This window comes from Scyliorhinus canicula, chromosome 16, assembly GCF_902713615.1.
Source record: "Scyliorhinus canicula chromosome 16, sScyCan1.1, whole genome shotgun sequence".
Taxonomy (NCBI): Eukaryota; Metazoa; Chordata; class Chondrichthyes; order Carcharhiniformes; family Scyliorhinidae; genus Scyliorhinus; species Scyliorhinus canicula.
Window position 1 is genome coordinate 37,696,928 of NC_052161.1, and position 19,451 is coordinate 37,716,378.

Consider the following 19,451-nt stretch of genomic DNA (forward strand, 5'->3'; position numbering starts at 1 on the left):
TGTAGAAATAGGGAGTGTTGGCAGTGAATTGGGTATGGAGTGTAATGCTCAGTTCATGACTGAGCGGGGCTCCAATTGCATATCAGTGGTTACAGCTAAGGCTGGTCGTCAGGATCTGAGATTGGATTTGCAAAGTAGAGGCTGAACATAATGAGGTTGGTCTTGTTGAGTTCCAAGAAGTTGTATCTCACCCAAACTTAATGTTGGAAAGGTACGCAACAGTTCATTGACAGTCATGGACAATGGTGGACCACAAAGACTGTGAGGGGCAGCCAATACATATTGAATTAGGGGACTGGGAACTGAATACTGTGGCACACTGGAACTATGCATGTGGGCATAGGAAGAGAAACGGTTGCGAATGATGCACTAGTTTTGTTCAGAGAGGTAGGACAGAAGTGAGTTACAAATACCCTCTGTCCTCTTCATCGTTCTATCCTCTTTTAGTCCTATTTTCCTGCTTGTGTAGTCTGTGCTTTCAATTCTACTCACCATTCATCCTATTCCTGCTGCAGTAGTGGCAGATGTTTGTGACATAGTCTCATTTTCTGGGATGTTCTTTTATTTCCCCTAATCTGTTCTGCCTTACATTCAAAAGTCTCTTGATTGTGCTTTTGGTGGGGACTTGTAATTTTTGCAGCCATTTTATCCTGGAACTTGAAATATACTACCTTCTAAATGCGCTGACTTTTACTATTGTATTTTGAAGTGTCCAATTCAATGTCCTTCAAAGAAAATGTCTTCAGTTACAAGATAGCATTTCAATGAAGGGTGTTAGATATAGTAAATGACTGAAGCAGCTGCAGCAGCTCATAAAATGCTGTGGCCTCTAATCTGCTGCCAACTTACAAAAGCACAGCTGCTTTAATCATATCTTGTTTTGATACAAGAATACATTTGCATGGCTAGGGAAAATGAACTAGTGTTTAACTTGCCATTCTTTAACTAAGTAGATTCCATGAGGCTTTTTTTTTAGAAAAGTTAACTTGATGTTCATTTGTGTGACTGAGGGATCCTGATCACATGACGTAATAGTCCAGGAAATATCCTAAATTAAAATTTAGCCCATCAAAAGATACAAGTCTCAAAAGCCAATAAAAAGATTTTCCAAAAAAAAGATACACGTCTCCTCTTTGTCAGAAGTTTCCCTTCCACATTCTGTCACTTTTATGCTGTTGCAGTTTTTGGATGAACACCAGAGTGCCTTGTGATCAGTTCCTGCTGCTTAGTTTGAAATTATAGATCTTGAGATCCCAAGCTTGTGCAGTCGACAAAAAAAAATTACATGGATGTCATATTCAAGGTTTGTTTAGTCTTTTCAAGTCGTTCTTTGTGGTCAATCAAATAATGAATTCGAGAATGTGTCTTAGTCAGTATTGTCAGTTGCAGATACAGTGTGAAGGACATTATCTCTAAATAGTTTCACTGCACTATGTTTAGCTCCTGTAGTGAAGCACCTCTGTTGCTGCACACGAACCACAGTAATCATATGACCATAACATTAAACTCTTAACTTTAAAAAAATTTTTAGAGTACCCAATTTTTTTTTCCAATTAAGGGGCAATTTAGCGTGGCCAATTCACCTACCCTGCACATCTTTGGGTTGTGGGGACGAGACCCACGCAGACATGGGGAGAATGTGCAAACTCCACACAGATAGTGACCCGGGGCCGGGATCGAACCAGGGTCCTCGGCGCGTGAGGCGGCAGTGCTAACCACTGTGCCACCCATTAAACTCTGACTTAATGATGTTTAGAGCTGTTTGTCAATGACTTTTCCCTGTGACTTTCTCAAATGCCAATGACTAAAAATACCGTCCCCGCCATTTATTATTGGCTGGTGGTGTTTCTGCCACTAAATACGTTAAGTAAAATCAGTGGGTAAATCAGTAAATATAGTAATTAATGAGGTGCAAATATTCTTACTGAACAGCACAAAATAATTGGCATTCTGAAGCATTTTAAACAATGCCTTTGTATTGACTCCGAAAGGTCTGCCAAATGGTAAGTGCTAATTGTTTGTTGTAGATGGCTGCCCATGCACCGAGCTGGTCTATGTACACACTTTGCCACTGTTTTCCCAAGCAAATATTTTGAAATAATTTTTTTAAAGACATATTTCCCCCCAATTTTAATCCTGTTTTGCTTATAAACAGTTTAACATCTATTCCGGTGTCTACTGGAGTTGAACTATTAGCATACTTTTTTAACAATAAAGGACTGCATTCTTTTAATGTAAATTTTGTTGTTTTCAGTTTTTATGACTATGCAGGAAGAGTTGATGAAGAAAGTCTGGATAGAATCCTCAAAGGAAGAAGGAAAGTAAGTGTTCACTTTTGCTAGTCAACTTTTTAAAGTAAATATTGCAACACGATATATGGGGTAGGGCCAATCAATCCAGTGAGCCTGTTGCATCTTGTCAATGAGGAACGTTTGAGGACTCTGGGTCGGTACTCGTTGGTGTTTAGAAGGATTAAGGGGGACCTTATTGAAACTTGCAGGATACTTGAGGCCGAGATGGAGTAGACGTGGAGGTTTCCACTAGTAGAAAAATCTAGAACCCGAGGGAACAGCCTCAGACTGAAGGGACGATCCTTTAAAACTGAGATGAGGAGGAGTTTCTTTCTGCCAGAGGGTGGTGAATCTGTAGATCTTATTGCCGCAGAAGGCTGTGGAGGCCAAACCACTCAGTGTCTTTAAAACAGAGACAGATAAGTTCTTGATTAATAAGGGGTATTAAGGGTTTTGGGGCAAAGGTAGGAGAATGGGGATGAGAAAAATATCATCCATGGTTGAATGGTGGTGCTAACGTTTCATTGGCTTTGATTAATTTTTGTACCTGTGATATTTGTTAGTTTCTAGTGATTTCTATTGGAAGGCCATGTGGCATTACCTGCTGTCCATATTAACACTTTCCAAATGATGTCTTAAGCTGGCATCTTTCCATCCAAGTCCACTTGTAGTGCTACTACAGACCCTTGATCAGTTCAGAAGTATACACCAAAGCGTTAAGTTGATTGCAATCCCTTATCCTTATCGCCCATTGTTTTGTTTTGGTACATTTTGAATAAGAGAGCAAAGAAGTGGGGGGCTCGATGGAGGCTCCGTTAAGGGGGAACCATAGGTTCGTCCCGGGGAGCATTGATGGGGGATTTCAGGGTTGGCACAGAGCGGGCATCAGACAGCTGAGGGACCTGGGGGAGTTGGAGGAGAAATTTGGGCTCCCCCCGGGAAACATGTTCAGGTATCTGCAGGTAAAGGCATTTGCTAGACGGCAGGTGGAGGGATTCCCTTCGCTTCCCGTGAGGGGGGTGAGTGACGGTGCTTTCGGGGGTCTGGGTCGGAGAGGGGAAGATATCTGATATCTACAAGGTTATGCAGGAGGCGGAGGAGGCGTCAGTAGAGGAGCTGAAAGCTAAGTGGGAGGGGGAACTGGGGGAACAGATCGAAGACGGGACATGGGCTGATGCCCTGGAGAGGGTTAATTCTTCCTCCTCGTGTGCGCGGCTTAGCCTCATCCAATTCAAGGTGCTGCACCGGGCCCACATGACTGGGACGAGGATGAGTAGGTTCTTTGGGGGTGAAGACAGGTGTCTCAGGTGCTCGGAGTCCAGCGAACCATGCCCATATGTTCTGGGCATGCCCGTCACTGGAGGAGTTCTGGAAGGGGGTGTCGAGGGTGGTGGGATCCAGGGTCAAGGCAGGATGGGGACTCCTGGCTTGGGGTGGAGCCGGGAGTGCAGGAGGCAAAAGAGGCCGGTGTGCTGGCCTTTGCGTCCCTAGTAGCCCGGCAAAGGATCTTGCTACAATGGAAGGATGCGAGGCCCCCAAGCGTGCAGACGTGGATCAATGAAATGGCGGGTTTTATTAAGCTAGAGAAGGTCAAATTCACCCTGAGAGGGTCGGTACAAGGGTTCTTTAGGCGGTGGCAACCTTTCCTCGAATTTCTGGCTTAACGATAGGGTACGGGGACAGTAGCAGCAGCAACCCAGGGGGGGAGGGAAGGGGGAGGGGAAAGGGAGGGGAGGGGAAAGGGGGGAAAGGAAGGGGGAGGGGAAAGGAAGGGGGAGGGGAAAGGGAGGGAAGGGGGGAGGGGAAAGGAAGGGGGAGGGGAGGGAAAAGGGGGGGAAGGGGGAGGGAAAAGGGGGGGAGACGATGACTATGTTTGTTTATTTAATTTAAATTTATTTTTAAGTTCTTTTGTTGTTCATTGGGGGGTGGGGGGATGTGATACATGCGTCGATACGGTCTGGGGGGTGTTACAGTTATTATGGGTTATTTTGTTGCATTTCATTGTTTGTCGTTATGTTTTATATTTTCTGCATAAAATTCCAATAAAAATTATTTTTTTTTAAAAATAAGAGAGCAACAATATCTGGAATTTTAGAAAAGTCAACTTCTGATTCAGAATCAAATATCTCAAGGAGAAATTTCCTCCCTGCCTTGTTTTTCAAAGATTTAAATAATTAATGATGTGTTGCACTGTAATTGTGTAAAATATCACACAAGGAAGTACTAATAGCTTCCTTCTTCTGTAGAATGTTATTGGCTGGTACAGATTTAGACGGAATACACAGCAGCAGATGTCCTACAGAGAGCATATTATCCATAAACAACTGACAAACATCCTTGGAGTGCCTGATCTAGTCTTCCTTCTATTTAGCTTCATCTCCACAGCAAACAACTCAACACACGCATTGGAGTATGTGCTCTTTCGGTCCAATCGCCGGTGAGCCATTCTAGCTTGTTAAGTCTAAGATGTATTACATGAATGAATTCTGAAAAAAATTAAGCATTTACTCCATAACTAACAAGTGAAACTGTTAAGTTTTAATGTGTTTATGCTCAAGTTTATAAAAACTTTTTTACTTTATGAATTATGTTGCTCAGTCTGGTTTGGAAAATACTCAAACAAAGGGCCTTATGCAGGGTATTTTGCCATGAGTCATTTCAGTTTTCAATATAACCTGCTTTCTTTCTGAAGGTATGATCAGAGAGTTTCACTCACTATTCCAAATTTGGGGAATACTAGTCAACAAGAGTATAAGAGTTCCTCCGTACCAAACACATCATGGAATTATGACAAGGTGGTAACAGAACATGGGTGAGTATTAAACTATCAGTTTGAAAACATTCCAATAAATAATTATTTTAATAAATGAGTGAGTGAGATTACTCTGAAAATCCTAGAGTGATCTTTGTCTGTGTATCAAAAATTGTCTTCAGTACCTTGTAGGAATTACGTGCATGTTATTAGAATCACAAGTCTGAAGTAAATAGCTGTCCCACTAATCACTGCAGTGATTTCTGAGACATTCTTGAGTCAATTTGAGCTCATACGAGCGATGCATCTTACAGCAGTCTACCAGCTTAATGAAGCACATCCATTCTCAAATTTTAAGTTCCATTTTTATAATTGTCGTAACTTAACCTGTGGTCCCTCTCATTCTTAGGCTCCTAATTTACTTCAACCAGTAAGCCTGATGTTTAAAGGGCGCAATGATATGCATAAAAGCAAAATGGTGCAGGTGCTTAAAGTTAACAAAAAAAGAGAACACCGGAAAGCTAGGTGGACCACATGGAAAGGGCATTGAACAGAATATTTTGGATACAGAGCTTTGGTGTTTTTATCATTCTTTGTTTTTCGTAACTACTCTTTTGAAAAGAAAGTGGGGCTACCAAGCCTCATTGCTATTTACACAGGTGCATAGGTTATAAAAAAGCAAATTGGTTTCAACTTGTCTGTGTTTCATGAATCTAATTTCAGTTTACAACACTGGAAGGAAATGCTGTATTTCCTGATCCATGACCGATCTGGACAAGTGCAGGGATCCTATCAGAATTAACTTTGAAATTGGCCTTGCACAATTTGGTATACAACTGAAAGACACAGAACCTGTAATGTGACCAACCATAATTTGATCATCTAGTATACTCCTTCAGAATTACATTTTATTTGTTTTCACATAGTTGAGGCAAACTACAATTAATTTTTCGTGACAACTGCAGCTATGAGTAGATGAGTTGCATTCCTTTCTAGATGGTTGCCCCCACATTATCCATTGCAAATTGAGCATTCTGGCGGGCACATGGATCAAACAAAGGAAATGAGCGATTAAATAATGAGCGTCAAACTAGGAATGTTTCGAGTACCGTTTTCCCTCAATTTGATGATGTTCACCAGGTCCATAGTGGACAGACTGTTGACACTCAACTGAGGCTCACTTTGAATAACAATGTGTGCATGCTATCTTTGAAACTGAGCCTCAACAAGGGTAAAGAGGGAAAATAAATTTGGGACGCACAAATGCTTTTCTAACTGGCCCAATCTGACTTCATTTGAACTAAGATGTGTGTTAGATTTCTTTTACAGGAAATGAAAGCTATTGAATTAAAAATTGTATAAATAAAAGCTCCAATGTGAATACGTGCAATCATAATCTATTTATACCAATCTAGCTGTATTTCAGAACTTTGAGACCTATTAATGGTTTCTCAGTAGCTGTGACAAATACATAAAAAAGGATGCTACACGAGTTGAGTATAGAACAAACTCTTATGGCTCAATATTACCATCCCATTTACAGATTGAAATTTATCTTTGCAAAGCTTTATTTGCTCACTATTTAGTCCTTTAACGGCATACTGCGTTTAAAAATCACATTTAGTTACTAAAGCTGAATTATTTAAGTTATTTTCTGTTTCGCGTTGAAAACAGCTGTTGATTTGCAGTGTTCTGGGGAATGGTATGGTGCTTTTAAACATGGTGCATAAATGCAATTTCAAACTTGAGTTAACAAACACTATTTTTTCAGGGCTGAGTTCTTTGACAAAGATGGAGTGATTAAAGATATCAGGGCCATTTATCAAGTGTACAATGCACTTCAAGAAAAACTGCAAGTAAGTTAGATTGTTGTGCTGGGAGTTAAGTAATAATTGAATGCAAGGTCTCAGTTATGTGATTCACATAAATTCATGTATGAGAGTTGTGGATGTATGACAGAAGAGTTAATGATACTAGATTTTGACCATTTGTTCAGTTCATATTGTTACATATCTGAGTGATTTAACTGCCTTGGTATAACTTGTTCCTTTTCTCCATGTGTCTGTTAACACTATTGCCCCACGACGTCGAAGATCCTGAGTTTCCACATTCTTCCCGTGTCTGCGTGGGTCTCACCCCCACACCCAAGAAGACTTGCCGGGTAGGCAGATTGGCCTCGCTAAATTACCCCTTAATTAGAAAAAGAGGCGTTGGGTACTTTTCTCACTTTTCTCCATCCGTTTGAAACATTGGGAAGCACCAATGTATGCTAAATTCTCATGATTTCTACTCTATTCCTTATTTTTTTTGCCTGTTCAACCAGAGCTGTAATTGTGTATTGTATTCTGAGGCAATCAAATAATCAACTTCATGAATTCTCAACTTGTTAAAGTGTCAAATGCAGCTACTTGCATAGTGCCCCACCTCTGTCCCCTATTACATCTAATGTAAAATCCTAATCTAAATCTTCAGATTCCTCTATAAATCTCACACTACCCTTGCGTCACCCTTTAGTCCTCTGACTCCACTTTTTACACTCTTGTTGTTGCCCTACCGTTGGCAAAGAGTTTTTAGTTTTGTTGCTCTATGTTCTGGAACTCCCTTGCTAAATCCCTAAAACAGATTGGTAAGACCTCAGTGAAGAATATGATCTTGAGCTACCTGTGCCATTTCTTCTCCATCACCAAAACTGCCTACGTTCACCGCCGTAATAGCACATGTCCCTGCCCCTGCCACAACTCGTGTACTGTTGAAACCCTCACTCATGCTTTCATTACCTCGAGATTTGACTACTACAATGTTCTACTGGCCGCCCTCCCCTCTTCCTAAACTGGGCTTCATCCAAAACATCCAAAATTCTAACTCGCAAAGCCTTGTTCAGCAGCAGCCTTGTCTCCCTAACCAGAAGTGCTTCAAACTTAAAATTCTCATCCTTGTGATCAAATCTCTTCATGGCTTCACCCGACCCTGTTACTAATTTTGACAGCCCTCCAAAGAACTGTCTCTAATTCTGGCCACTTGTGCATCCACGTCTTTCTTTACCCTTTACTCTTTACCCTATTGGCGTCCAAAGCTTAAGTATCTAAGCCGTATTGTGTGGCATTCCCTTCCTTAAGCATTCTAATGTCAATCTCAGTCTCCTATTAAGACATGCCTTCAAACCTACCTCTTTGACCATGCTTTTGTCATTTATCCTAATATAGTCTTTGGCCAATTTCTGTCTTCACTCCTGTGAACCACCTTAGAATGCTTTTCTATGTAAACCACCATATGAGTACAAATTGTTTCATTTAAATCGTTCTTCTACTTCAATTACTGTACTTTAACCCTTCTGCAGACTGTATGTGGAGAAGTAGAAAAAAGTGAACGAACAGTTGAAAGCTATCTACTCGAAGTGGATAAACTGAAAAAACAAATAGCACGCAGGAAAAGTGAGATTGTGGAAGAAAAGAGTAAGTAACTATGAAGTATAAAATTAAAATAAGATAAAAACATGTTTTATGTTGAGCAGTTTTCATCAGGACTGGTATTTAATTTTCTTGAACAAGCAATTAAGAGCAGAAAGCTGACTCTCCTTTCATAGTGTGGTAGTCGGTATTAGGGGTATTATGGTACCCAGGTTGAGGCTGTAAGACCATTGGTTTGGGAGGTACCTGAGACAGCAAGATCATTGGTGAAGCCTGCCTGCTGGTTCCGCCCAGTAAGGTGGAGTATAAGAGTCTGTGTCTCCCCAGCTGCTGCATTCTGTACCTGCGCTGCTGGGGGAAACATCTAGTCCAATAAAGCCTTCAGTTGTCGTCCAATCTCGCTTCTGGAGTCATTGATCAAGCATCAATTTATTGGACTAGATTTGAAAGAATGGAGCTCCGAATCAAGCAGGAGTGTCTGCAACTCAGCCCCCATGCGGCAAACTCAGCGACAACTTTCAAACACTGGCTGGCGTGCTTCAACGGGTACCTCAGGACGGCCACAACTACACCCACGGAGGACCAGAAGATGCAAGTTCTCCACTCGAGGGTGAGCCCAGAGATTTACACCCTCATCGAGGATGCGGTTGATTTCGAGGCCGCGATGGCCCTGTTGAAAGGACACTACATTCGTCCAGTAAACCAGGTCTACGCCCGACATCTGCTAGCGACAAGGCGACAAATTCCGGGGGAATCGCTGGATGAATTCTACCGTGCGCTTCTGGTACTAGGTAGGAACTGTGACTGCCCGCAAGTTTCAGCCAGCGACCACACCGAACTTTTAATCCGGGACGATTCATTGCAGGTATGCTGTCCTCATAAATCCGTCAGCGGTTGCTAGAGAAAGAGACACTAGGCCTCAAGGAGGCACGGGCCCTTGCTAGCTCCCTGGATGTGGCCTCCCGAAACGCAGCCCCGGATGTTTTGTGTCCGTTGTCCCCGTGTCTGCGTGGGTTTCCTCCGGGTACTCCGGTTTCCTCCCACAGTCCAAAGACGTGCAGGTTGGGTGGATTGGCCATGCTAAATTGCCCTTAGTGTCCAAAAGAATGTTAGGAGGGATTATTGGGTTACGGGGATAGGGTGGAAGTGAGAGTCAGCCGTGGGCGACCCACTTGAGCCCCGATGCATCCCCCATCCCCCCACAAGCTTGTGCCGCGCGGCTACCAGGCAACCCTGGAGGGCCCCGCTGTTAATTTTGCGGGCAAGCCAAGCACCCCCGGCAGCACTGCCCGGCCTGCTCCTCCACCTGCAAAGGGTGCGGCAAAAGGCCATTTCATGGCGGTATGCCAGGCCCGGGCGGTCGCCGCCGTCTCCGGGGGGCGAACCGGGGCCGCCACCACAACTCTCTCCACGGGCCACGTGCGTGCAGTGCGCGTCGCCATCCTTAATTTCCCGAGCCACGTGCAGGCCCCGGGTTCTGCCATCCTGTTCCCCAGGGACCACGTGCGACGTGTGAACGCCGCCATCTTGCACACCCCCAGCCATGTGCGACCCGTGGGCGCCGCCATCTTGGCTCGGGTCTCAGGACCCCGATTCGGATGACCACACACCGCCCGAGGAAAATCTGCAACTTTTACCACGACACGCCTCGGTGACCCTGGACCAGTCTCTGCCCCGAACGTTCTTGACCGCAACGACGACTGTACTCATCAACGGACACAAAACATCCTGCCTGATCGACTCCGGGAGCACAGAGAGCTTCATACACCCCAACACGGTAAGGCGCTGTCCTCTTCCCATACACCCAGTTAATCAAAGAATCTCCCTGGCCTCCGGGTCTCACTCTGTAGAGATCAAGGGGTTCTGCGTAGCTAACCTCACAGTCCAGGGAAGGGAATTAAAAAGTTTCCGACTCTATGTCGTTCCTAACCTCTACGCTCCTAGTGTTAGACTTCCAATGCAACCTCCAGAGCTTAACCTTTAAATTCGTCGACCCGCTTTCCCTTTTTGCGAACCTCACCCTGGATTGCAAACCCATTGCCACCAGGAGCAGACAGTACAGTGCCCAGGACTGGTCCTTCATTCGGTTGGAAGTCCAGCGGCTACTGAAAGAAGGTATTATCGAGGCTAGCAACAGCCCCTGGCGAGCCCAAGTAGTGGTTGTAAAGACTGGGGAGAAGCATAGGATGGTCATCGATTATAGTCAGACCATCAACAGATATATATATACGCAGCTCGACGCGTAGCCTCTTCCCCGCATATCTGATTTGGTCAATCAGATTGCACAATACAAGGTCTTTTCCACGGTGGACCTCAAATCCGCCTACCACCAGCTCCCCATCCGCCCGGACGACCGCAAATACACTGCATTCGAAGCAGATGGGTGGCTCTACCACTTCCTGAGGTTTCCCTTCAGTGTCACAAATGGAGTCTCGGTCTTCCAACGGGAGATGGACCGAATGGCTGACCGGTACGGTTTGCGGGCCACGTTCCGTACCTCGACAATGTCACCATCTGTGGCCACGACCAGCAGGACCACGACACCAACCTCCGAAAATTCCTCCATACCGCAAAAATCCTAAATCCCACCTACAACAAGGACAAATGCGTGTTCGGCACCGACCGTCCAGCCATCCTCTGCTACGTAGTGCATGATGGAGTTATAGGCCCAGATCCCGAACGCATGCGCCCCCTCATGGGGTTTTCCCTCCCCCACTGTTCCAAGGCCCTGAAATGCTGCCTGGGATTTTTTTTCATATTACGCCCAGTGGGTCCCCAATTATGCGGACAAGGCCCGCCCACTAATCCAATCCACGGTTTTTCCCCTGTTGGCAGAGGCCTGCCAGGCCTTCATCCGCATAAAAGCGGACATCGCAAAGGCCACAATGCACGCAATCGACGAATCCCTTCCATTCCAAGTCGAGAGCGACGTGTCCGACGTAGCTCTGGCGGCCACCCTCAACCAAGCGGGCAGACCCGTGGCCACCTTCTCACGCACCCTCCATGCTTCAGAAATCCGTCATTCCTCCGTTGAAAAGGAGGCCCAGGCCATGGTAGACGACGTGCGGCACTGGAGGCATTACCTGGCCGGCAGGAGATTCATGCTCCTCGCTGACCAACGGTCGGTTGCTTTCATGTTCGATAATGAACAGCGGGGCAAGATAAAGAATGACAAGATCTTGAGGTGGAGGATCAAGCTCTCCACCTACGAGATCTTGTATCGTCTCAGGAAACTAAACGAGCCTCCTGATGCCCTATCCCACGGCACATGTGTCAACGCACAAGTGGACCGACTCCAGGCCCTCCATGAGGACCTCTGCCACCCGGGGGTCACTCGATTCTTCCATTTTATCAAGACCCGCAACCTGCCCTACTCCATCGAGGAGGTCAGGACCGCCACCAGGAACTGCGCGCTTTAATTTGCGCGGAGTGCAAGCTGCACCTCTGCAGGCCAGAGAAAGCGCACCTGGTAAAGGCTTCCCGTCCCTTTAAACGCCTCAGTATGGACTTCAAAGGTCCCCTCCCATCCACCGACCGCAACACGTAATTCCTGAACGTGATTAACGAGTACTCCCGGTTCCCATTCGCCATCCCCTGCCCCGACATGACTGCAGCCACCGTCATAAAAGCCCTCCACAGAATCTTTACACTGTTCGGTTTCCCTGCCAACATACACAGCGATAGGGTGTCCCCCTTCATGAGCGACGAACTGCGTCAATTCCTGCTCGGCAATGGCATTGCCTTGAGCAGGACGACCAGTTATAACCCCCAGGGAAACAGGCAGGTTAGAGAGTGAGAACTGAACGGTCTGGAAGACCGACCTAGTGTCCCTGCGGTCCAGAAATCTCCCAGTCTCCCGCTGGCAAGAGGTCCTCCCCGATGCACTCCACTCCATCCGATCACTGCTGTGTACCACGACAAACAAAACACCTCATGAACGTCTCCTTGTCTTCCCTAGGAAGTCCTCCTCCGGGACCTTGCTCCCAACCTGGCTGGCAGCTCCTGGATCCATCCTGCTCCCCAAACACGTGCGGGCGCACAAGTTGGACCCATTGGTCGAGAGGGTCCACCTCCTTCACGCTAACCCTCAGTATGCCTATGTGGCGTACCCCGACGGCCGACAGGATACAATCTCCCTACGGGACCTGCCGCCCGCTGGATCCCCACCCACGCTCCCCACCAGCGCACCCCATGCCGCCTCCTTCCCATGTGGATCAGTTCTCTCACTGGTCCCATCTAGGGGTGATGAAGCTACCCAAGAAACCAAGTCACGCTCCCGGAGTCATGGATGCTCGAGCCGGCGCCTGCATCACCGCCGAAACTGGGACGTTCACAGAGGACGGCCAGGGCCCCCGATCGACTAATTGCTTCATTTTGATATGTACATGTAAATAAATACTGTAAATAGTTGTGACCTGTAACAAGGCAAAACACTGTACCACCGACGGGTACCACCATAATCTCAACCTCTACCACTGTATAACGCAAGACCACCACCTCCGCCAGACTTTTTTTTTAATAGGGGGTGAATGTAGTAGTCGGTATTAGGGGCATTACGGTACCCAGGTTGAGGCTGTAAGACCATTGGTGTGGAGGTACCTGAGACAGCAAGTGCCACTGCCAGGCTGGCACCCAGGTGGTATTGCCAGGGTCAGTGCCAAGGTGGCTGGGTGACACCAGCAATGCTAAATACTGTAAATAGTTGGTGAAGCCTGCCTGTTGGTTCTGCCCAGTAAGGTGGAGTTTAAGAGTCTGTGTCTCCCCAGCTGCAGCATTCTGTACCTGCGCTGCTGGGGGAAACATCTAGTCCAATAAAGCCTTCAATTGTCATCCAATCTCTCTTCTGGAGTCATTGATCGAGCATCACATAGTTAACAGAATACTCGATTAAGTAAACACAATGCAATGAAGTAGAGCTGGAAAAGCAAAAACATCTTCAAACTGCAGGGGAAAAGACTTGGATGAAAGTGTTTGCCACATAATGTCACAATGGAATCAAAATATTTTATTAACATCTTGTGTGCTCAGTGGTTGCTCTGGATGAATAGCGAAGTTACTTAAAATGCTTCTGGTATATATTGTTGGAGTCAGTATTTGTAGATGAATACCAGCTTGAAAGTATTCTGCAGCGGGGTGTTAGAGCATTAGTTTCACAAAAGTAAAATGAAGCCTGTGAAATCAATCCAGTAAATTCAAATATTTGTGCCTGAAATTGCCAAGCACAGATTTGTTTAAAAAAAGATAAACGTTTGTCCCAGTAGCGCAGGTAAAGTTACTTATCTGGTCAGCAATGCTGCTTTTAATTTTGGAATGTGAATGTGTTTCTTTGTCTGAACTGGCTAAGAACTGTCCTTTTAGGCTGTTTTTAAACAAAGGGACTCGATGGACACTATCTACTGGTCACATTACGCCTGAAAGGCGGCGCGGCGCAATGCAGCCGGTAGATGCTGGAGATCCGTTTTCCGGGATCTACCAGAATCGCCACGCCTCGCGTGATCTAACGTGATCTCGTGAGATGTTGCGATGTGAATCCTGCCTGTTGTGAGCCGATCACATTTTGGCAAATCGGCATCTTCGAGTGAGACAGCTAGTCTCAGTCTAATATGCACTTCCCAAGGTGATGCGATCTAACACCCTTGCCTTGGTGATTTTGGGCGAGTGCCATTCAATGCTGGTCACCACAAACTGGGACCAGACAGAACAGCGCACACGGGGGTCTCCCAGGGAATCAGAGGCTCCCACATGCTTGCTGTCTGGGCAGGGTGGCACCCTAGCATTGCTGGTGCCACCCAGACACCTTGGCACTGACCCTGGCAATGCCACCCGGGTGCCAGCCTGGCAGTGGCACTGTTAAGGTGCCAGACTGGCTCTGCTAAGGTGCCAGGCTGGCATTTTTCCTGCATTGCGGATTGGGCCTGGGGGGTACCCTACACAGGTATGATGTTTGTGGGAGGGCCCCTTCCCCCTTATTGGAGCTTTGGGGGGTTGAAAGATTGAATGCCATTTAAAAATGGCATCCCAATCTCCTCCTGCACCGAGGAGTTCTGACGAACAGAGCTCCTCAGTACAGAACGGGATTAAGTGCAGCCTCATCGGGGCATTCCCCACTGAGGCCTCGTATCTACCCAAACGGGAGCTCGATAATGTGGAGTCTCTCGGTGCTCCGAGCACCAGAAAACACCCGGCTAAACATGCTCGCTGCGGAACTCTGTCCCTATTCGGCTAGTTTGTGCCCTATATGTTTCTTGCCTCTAAAATGGACTCTGGGTGAATGGAAAAAAGTATAGGTTTTATTGTTGGAAAGAGAAGGTTGGTAGAAAATAAAGTGTACAGGAAAGGAAATAGAGGTGACAGTGGATGACCAGATAAACAGATTGTGTTCTATTTACAATTAGTTTGAAGATCCAGGCTTTAAATTAATTTGACAGTAATAAAGGTACTGCTAAATTTGTTTTATTACTGTAATAGTGTAACTGCATAAGCTGAAACTTGTAAAATTGGAGAGTCTGAGAATTCCCCAAAACATCTGCAACCCAAAAGTTAAAAGGTACTAAATTGGCATGTCTGTAATTTAGACTGCACACTGCTCTGAACCAATAGTCAAGGTAAATCATTTTTTAAACCCTGATTTAAATATCTATAGTGCCCTGTTGCCAAAACTGTGACAGACTTGCTGTTTCCAAAATTGTCATCACAATTTAGTATATAAACCCTCCCCTCTAGATAATCCCCTATGCAGAATATGCTGCTCTCCACTGCTGCGCTTATATTGTCAAACTGCTTTCGCAATAACTAAATCTTACTTGTAGTGCCAGAGAAACCACCCAGCAGTAAAATATGGAAGTTTCTAGAACACAACATTTAAACTGCATATGCAAGTTTTTTTCTTTGGCTAAATATATGTAACTGAAATGTGTCCAGTTCTTTTTAATTATTTTGTTGTTGATATTTCTATTTAGAACTTCAAGAAGCTGGACTGAATAGAGGATTAGCTGAAGAAAATTCAGCACATATGCCTATTCTGCGGTTGTGTCCTGGACAAGCAATGGAAGTACATATGCAAGAAAGCTTGGACTCCTCTATTGCTCTGTTGCCTAATTCTGATCCATCTGAGGCTATTGCTAGGGCCAATTTGCAGGTGATGAGTAGTGTTTATGTGCCTCGGTTACAGGGTGTAGGTTCTGCTGGTAAAGCTTCAACAAGCACAAGTGCTCCCAACTACTATGGAATCAGAATGGGGAGCCCCCAGTCACAAAACGCACATGGAGACGGCCTTAATAAAGAAGAGGACAATTATGAAAGCTTACATGAACCTTCAGAAACATCTGACAGTGAATATACTACATTGGGGGAAATGTGTCCGAATTCACATCCAGATGAAGATACAAATGGCCCTCAAACCTCACAAATATAACAGACTCTCAGGCACTAATTTTGTGATGCACATTAAGTTGTGGGAAAGATGGTTTCCAGGCCAAGCAATTGAATCGATTTGGAAGATTGCTGTGTGCAGAAAGTTTAAATATCCTACATGTGATGGCTTATTGCCTTGTGCAAAGCGTGCTTTCAGATAACCAAGATGTAGGATTATTTGTCTGTACTCTTTAGGAAGGTTCACATGTAATAGCCAAAAAAAATGCTTCCAATGGCACGATACCAACTATTGGCACACAATGGTAGCAGCAGATTTTTTTTTTTAAAGTGGTATCACAGGCTAAACCAATCGCTGCTGAGTCTGTACCTAATGAAGAATTTGTTTAAATTGACAATATTGTACCTCTTGCACTATATTTTGTTTTGCCTTTTTTGCAGGCTCACAAAAGGGAAAGTTGTCTGCGGCCTTCAAAATTTACCCCATTAAGAGCCAAATTAGTGCTTGTTGAATTCTGCTCAACCTAATTGGAACAAAGATTGATTATATAAGCTTTAGCTTGCACGTTGTAAGAATATCTGTGACTAAGACTGTCTTATTTGGACATTTTGAAGTAGTGTAGTGTACTGTACCACTGCACTTAACCATCCAGTCCTTTTCAAAATGGAAATGTAAATTGCCAATATGTAATCCAAAAAGAAGTTTGGTTTCTTCATCAATAATGTGCCTGACTGGTGTTAGTATAGCAAAATTTGTACATAAAAATAATCTACTGCTCACTGCTCCTGTTTACTAGAATTATTGCGAGGTTCCTTTTTGGGTGCTGTAACTTTCTTGGTTTTATTACAATTCTGTTTGCCAGATTTTTAGTCTTTTTTTAAAATGAAACCGAAAAGAGCTTTCAGTTCATAAAATGTGAAAGCCGTCCAGTTTACTGATGGAATCAACCAGAGGTAAAGGAAAATTGAGATTAATAGAAGCAACTCTCCTGGAAGAAAATGACAAGCATTGTTTTGATTTACTGACTTCTGAATTTGTCCAAATGGGACTGCCAGTCATAGTGAAATTTACAAAATCTCTTAATTGATCTTTTGAGTAGTTGCTTAATCTTTGAAAGAGTGACAATCTTTTATACAACTTGAGACGAGAATGATTTGCGTAGAAGTTATTTTTTGTGCTATATTTGCCCATTCACAGGGGGCTTTTACGTTTGTTAATGTGCCCAGTCCTGTACTCAGGAATTTCTCCCGTGAGTGTGTGTGTGTGTGTGTTCATGTGCGTGCGTATGTGGGTGCAACGCGTGTTTCCTATGTGGGTGCAACGCGTGTTTCCATTTCAAATTGAGAGTCAATTCCCCATGCAGATCTTATGAACCGGAGGAAATTACTGCGATAAATTTCAGATCCAGACTCATCTAACTTCTTTCAAAACAATTTTTTGAAGAAGGAAGTGCTTGATGAAGAAAGCGTAATTTGTGCAAAATATTTTTACGCTGTCTTCAATCCGTCTACGCAATACCAATTTTATCTTGCCCAGAGTTTTTTTTTTCTGGTAACTGAACAGTTTGGTTTTATAAAGATTTCAAAGGCGAACTAACAAAAGGAAAATGTATGTACGGCTCTTCGTTTTCTTTTCAATGTTTGATCCATGAATGATGCTACAATTTTTGTATAATGAGAACTGCACAAACATTTACATTTCACAATATCTGTGAAGACTGTTCTTACCGTTGAAGGATAGGATATGTGAGTCAGAGGTTTGCACATAATTTGAGCCTCGAACTTACTAACTACTGTTCGCAAAGTGTCATTTGTAAGTGATAATTCTAGAAAGTTTTTGCAGATACATCATTTGAAATTGGTCGGTATAAATTAGGTCTTAATGAAAATTAATATAAATGTAGCTGTTAAAGATAAACTGTTAAGAGCAGTAATGTAACTGGAATAAAATTAACTTCAGCTTTAGAGTCTAATTTCATTTTTGAGAAAAAGGTCTGTTTAAAAAATGCATCTAATTTCAGTGGTACTAAAGTCATAGTTTCAGAATAAGAATAAATATTGCATAATCTAATCCATCCCGTACAAATATTTTTTCCACAACTTATAAATTCAGAGGTTGAACATACTTGTGGCTGCCAAAATGCCACAGCTTAGTAGCAGTGAAAATGCTATGGTGCACTTTGGAGTGCTCCCATGGATTGGTTAATGTTCCCTGCTAGTGATGCAGGATACGCTCATAATATTGTGGAAGAGTGCAATAATCTTACTGTGTGCACAGTGGAAAACACTTCCTTTTACCAGCGCTGTCATCTCATACCTCCCCAAATTTAAATGAGCCAACCATTCGTGGTTCCCTACTTTAAATTTCAATAAACTTATTGTCTGTAATTTTATCAGCTATTGTTTGCTGCTCTCAATATTGCATGGGACTTGATTTCATGTTTTCACCAGTTTATATGACCACATCCTTGGCCTTAACTATTTTTTTTAACCTTTTAAGCCATGCCTTATGTGGACAGTGATTAACACACTGACCTTTATAGGAACAAAATTAGATGACGAATATAAAATCATTACTGAGTATGGCACTTATGTAACACTTGCTTCCATCTGTATTTGCTGAACTTTGAATCCATTATTACTGACAACAGATTTTCCAAAACACCATAATGGCTGCTGTTTTTTTTAAAGGTGCAAAAGTGGCACTTACTAATCGTGTCAGCTATTTCACAAATCGAATACTGTACCGAATAGTGAAGCTAAATTGCAATAATGTTTTGTGGTGTTCATAAATTGTGTCTGTAGTAAGAATGAATCCCAGTGACGTTTTTTGGTTATAAAGTAAAAGGTGTTTCATGTCTCGGATCCATGTACCACTGACTAACCACTTTCTGCTGAGGATCAACGTCCCAAGGGTTTCCCCCTCAAATCGCACAAAATACTCCTAGCAGAGCAGGTGATAGATTTGGGTCCTCGAGGAGGATCGTTCGCTGAAATTTGAAGCGCTTACTGGTGTGAAACATCCTTGCAGTTAATTTAAGCCCTTATAGTGGTTCTGAGGGAGAAACTGAATACTTCCTGCACAATTTAATATTTTTATTCAAATAGCACAACACAATGTATGTGATGACAGTGGTAGCATTATATCCTAGTAACTGTTTCTCCAGAGAGGGAAGGTTTTTAATGACCTGCTCGACATAGTTTTGACTGCCAGTGTTGGTATTTAGTCAAATGTACTTGCATTGAGAATTAGGAAGTATTCACTGGCAGTTTAGAAAGTTACAGTGAACAATCCTTAGCATTGCACTGTCTTAAATATTTGGAGTCAGCAGTTTAGTGCTAAATGGAAATGTGGAAAAATATGAAGATGCAGTTAATTTTTTTATAATAGTCATATGCACAAAACATTGTATAGTCTGTAAAAATAAGTGGCAAAGGAAACAGCTTAATGGATATTATCTTCCCTGCCCTTGGAAATTATTAAACTATTGAAAATAAAAAAATATGAAATGCCACTTAGCCATTGCTATCCTGTTTTTATCATGAACTTTATCCCTATTTGCTGTCATGTATATTCTGCTTAGACTGAATGATCTGTCTGCTCTGGGCTAGCTCTGACCAGTTCACGTT

At 43.8% G+C, this 19,451-nt stretch overlaps 1 protein-coding gene across 2 annotated transcripts in view; it reads left to right on the plus strand.

Annotated features, from left to right (window-relative positions):
- Window positions 1-19,340, plus strand: part of abraxas2 (abraxas 2, BRISC complex subunit) — a 45,455-nt gene extending 26,115 nt beyond the window's left edge. For both annotated transcript variants that reach the window (XM_038821485.1, XM_038821484.1), the window contains exons 4-9: window positions 2,255-2,321; window positions 4,538-4,728; window positions 4,984-5,103; window positions 6,815-6,899; window positions 8,381-8,495; window positions 15,410-19,340. In XM_038821485.1, the coding sequence (XP_038677413.1) occupies window positions 2,255-2,321; window positions 4,538-4,728; window positions 4,984-5,103; window positions 6,815-6,899; window positions 8,381-8,495; window positions 15,410-15,864 (1,033 nt within the window). In that variant the 3' untranslated portion in view covers window positions 15,865-19,340. The remainder of the gene's footprint in view (window positions 1-2,254; window positions 2,322-4,537; window positions 4,729-4,983; window positions 5,104-6,814; window positions 6,900-8,380; window positions 8,496-15,409) is intronic.
- Window positions 19,341-19,451: the final 111 nt, after the last annotated feature.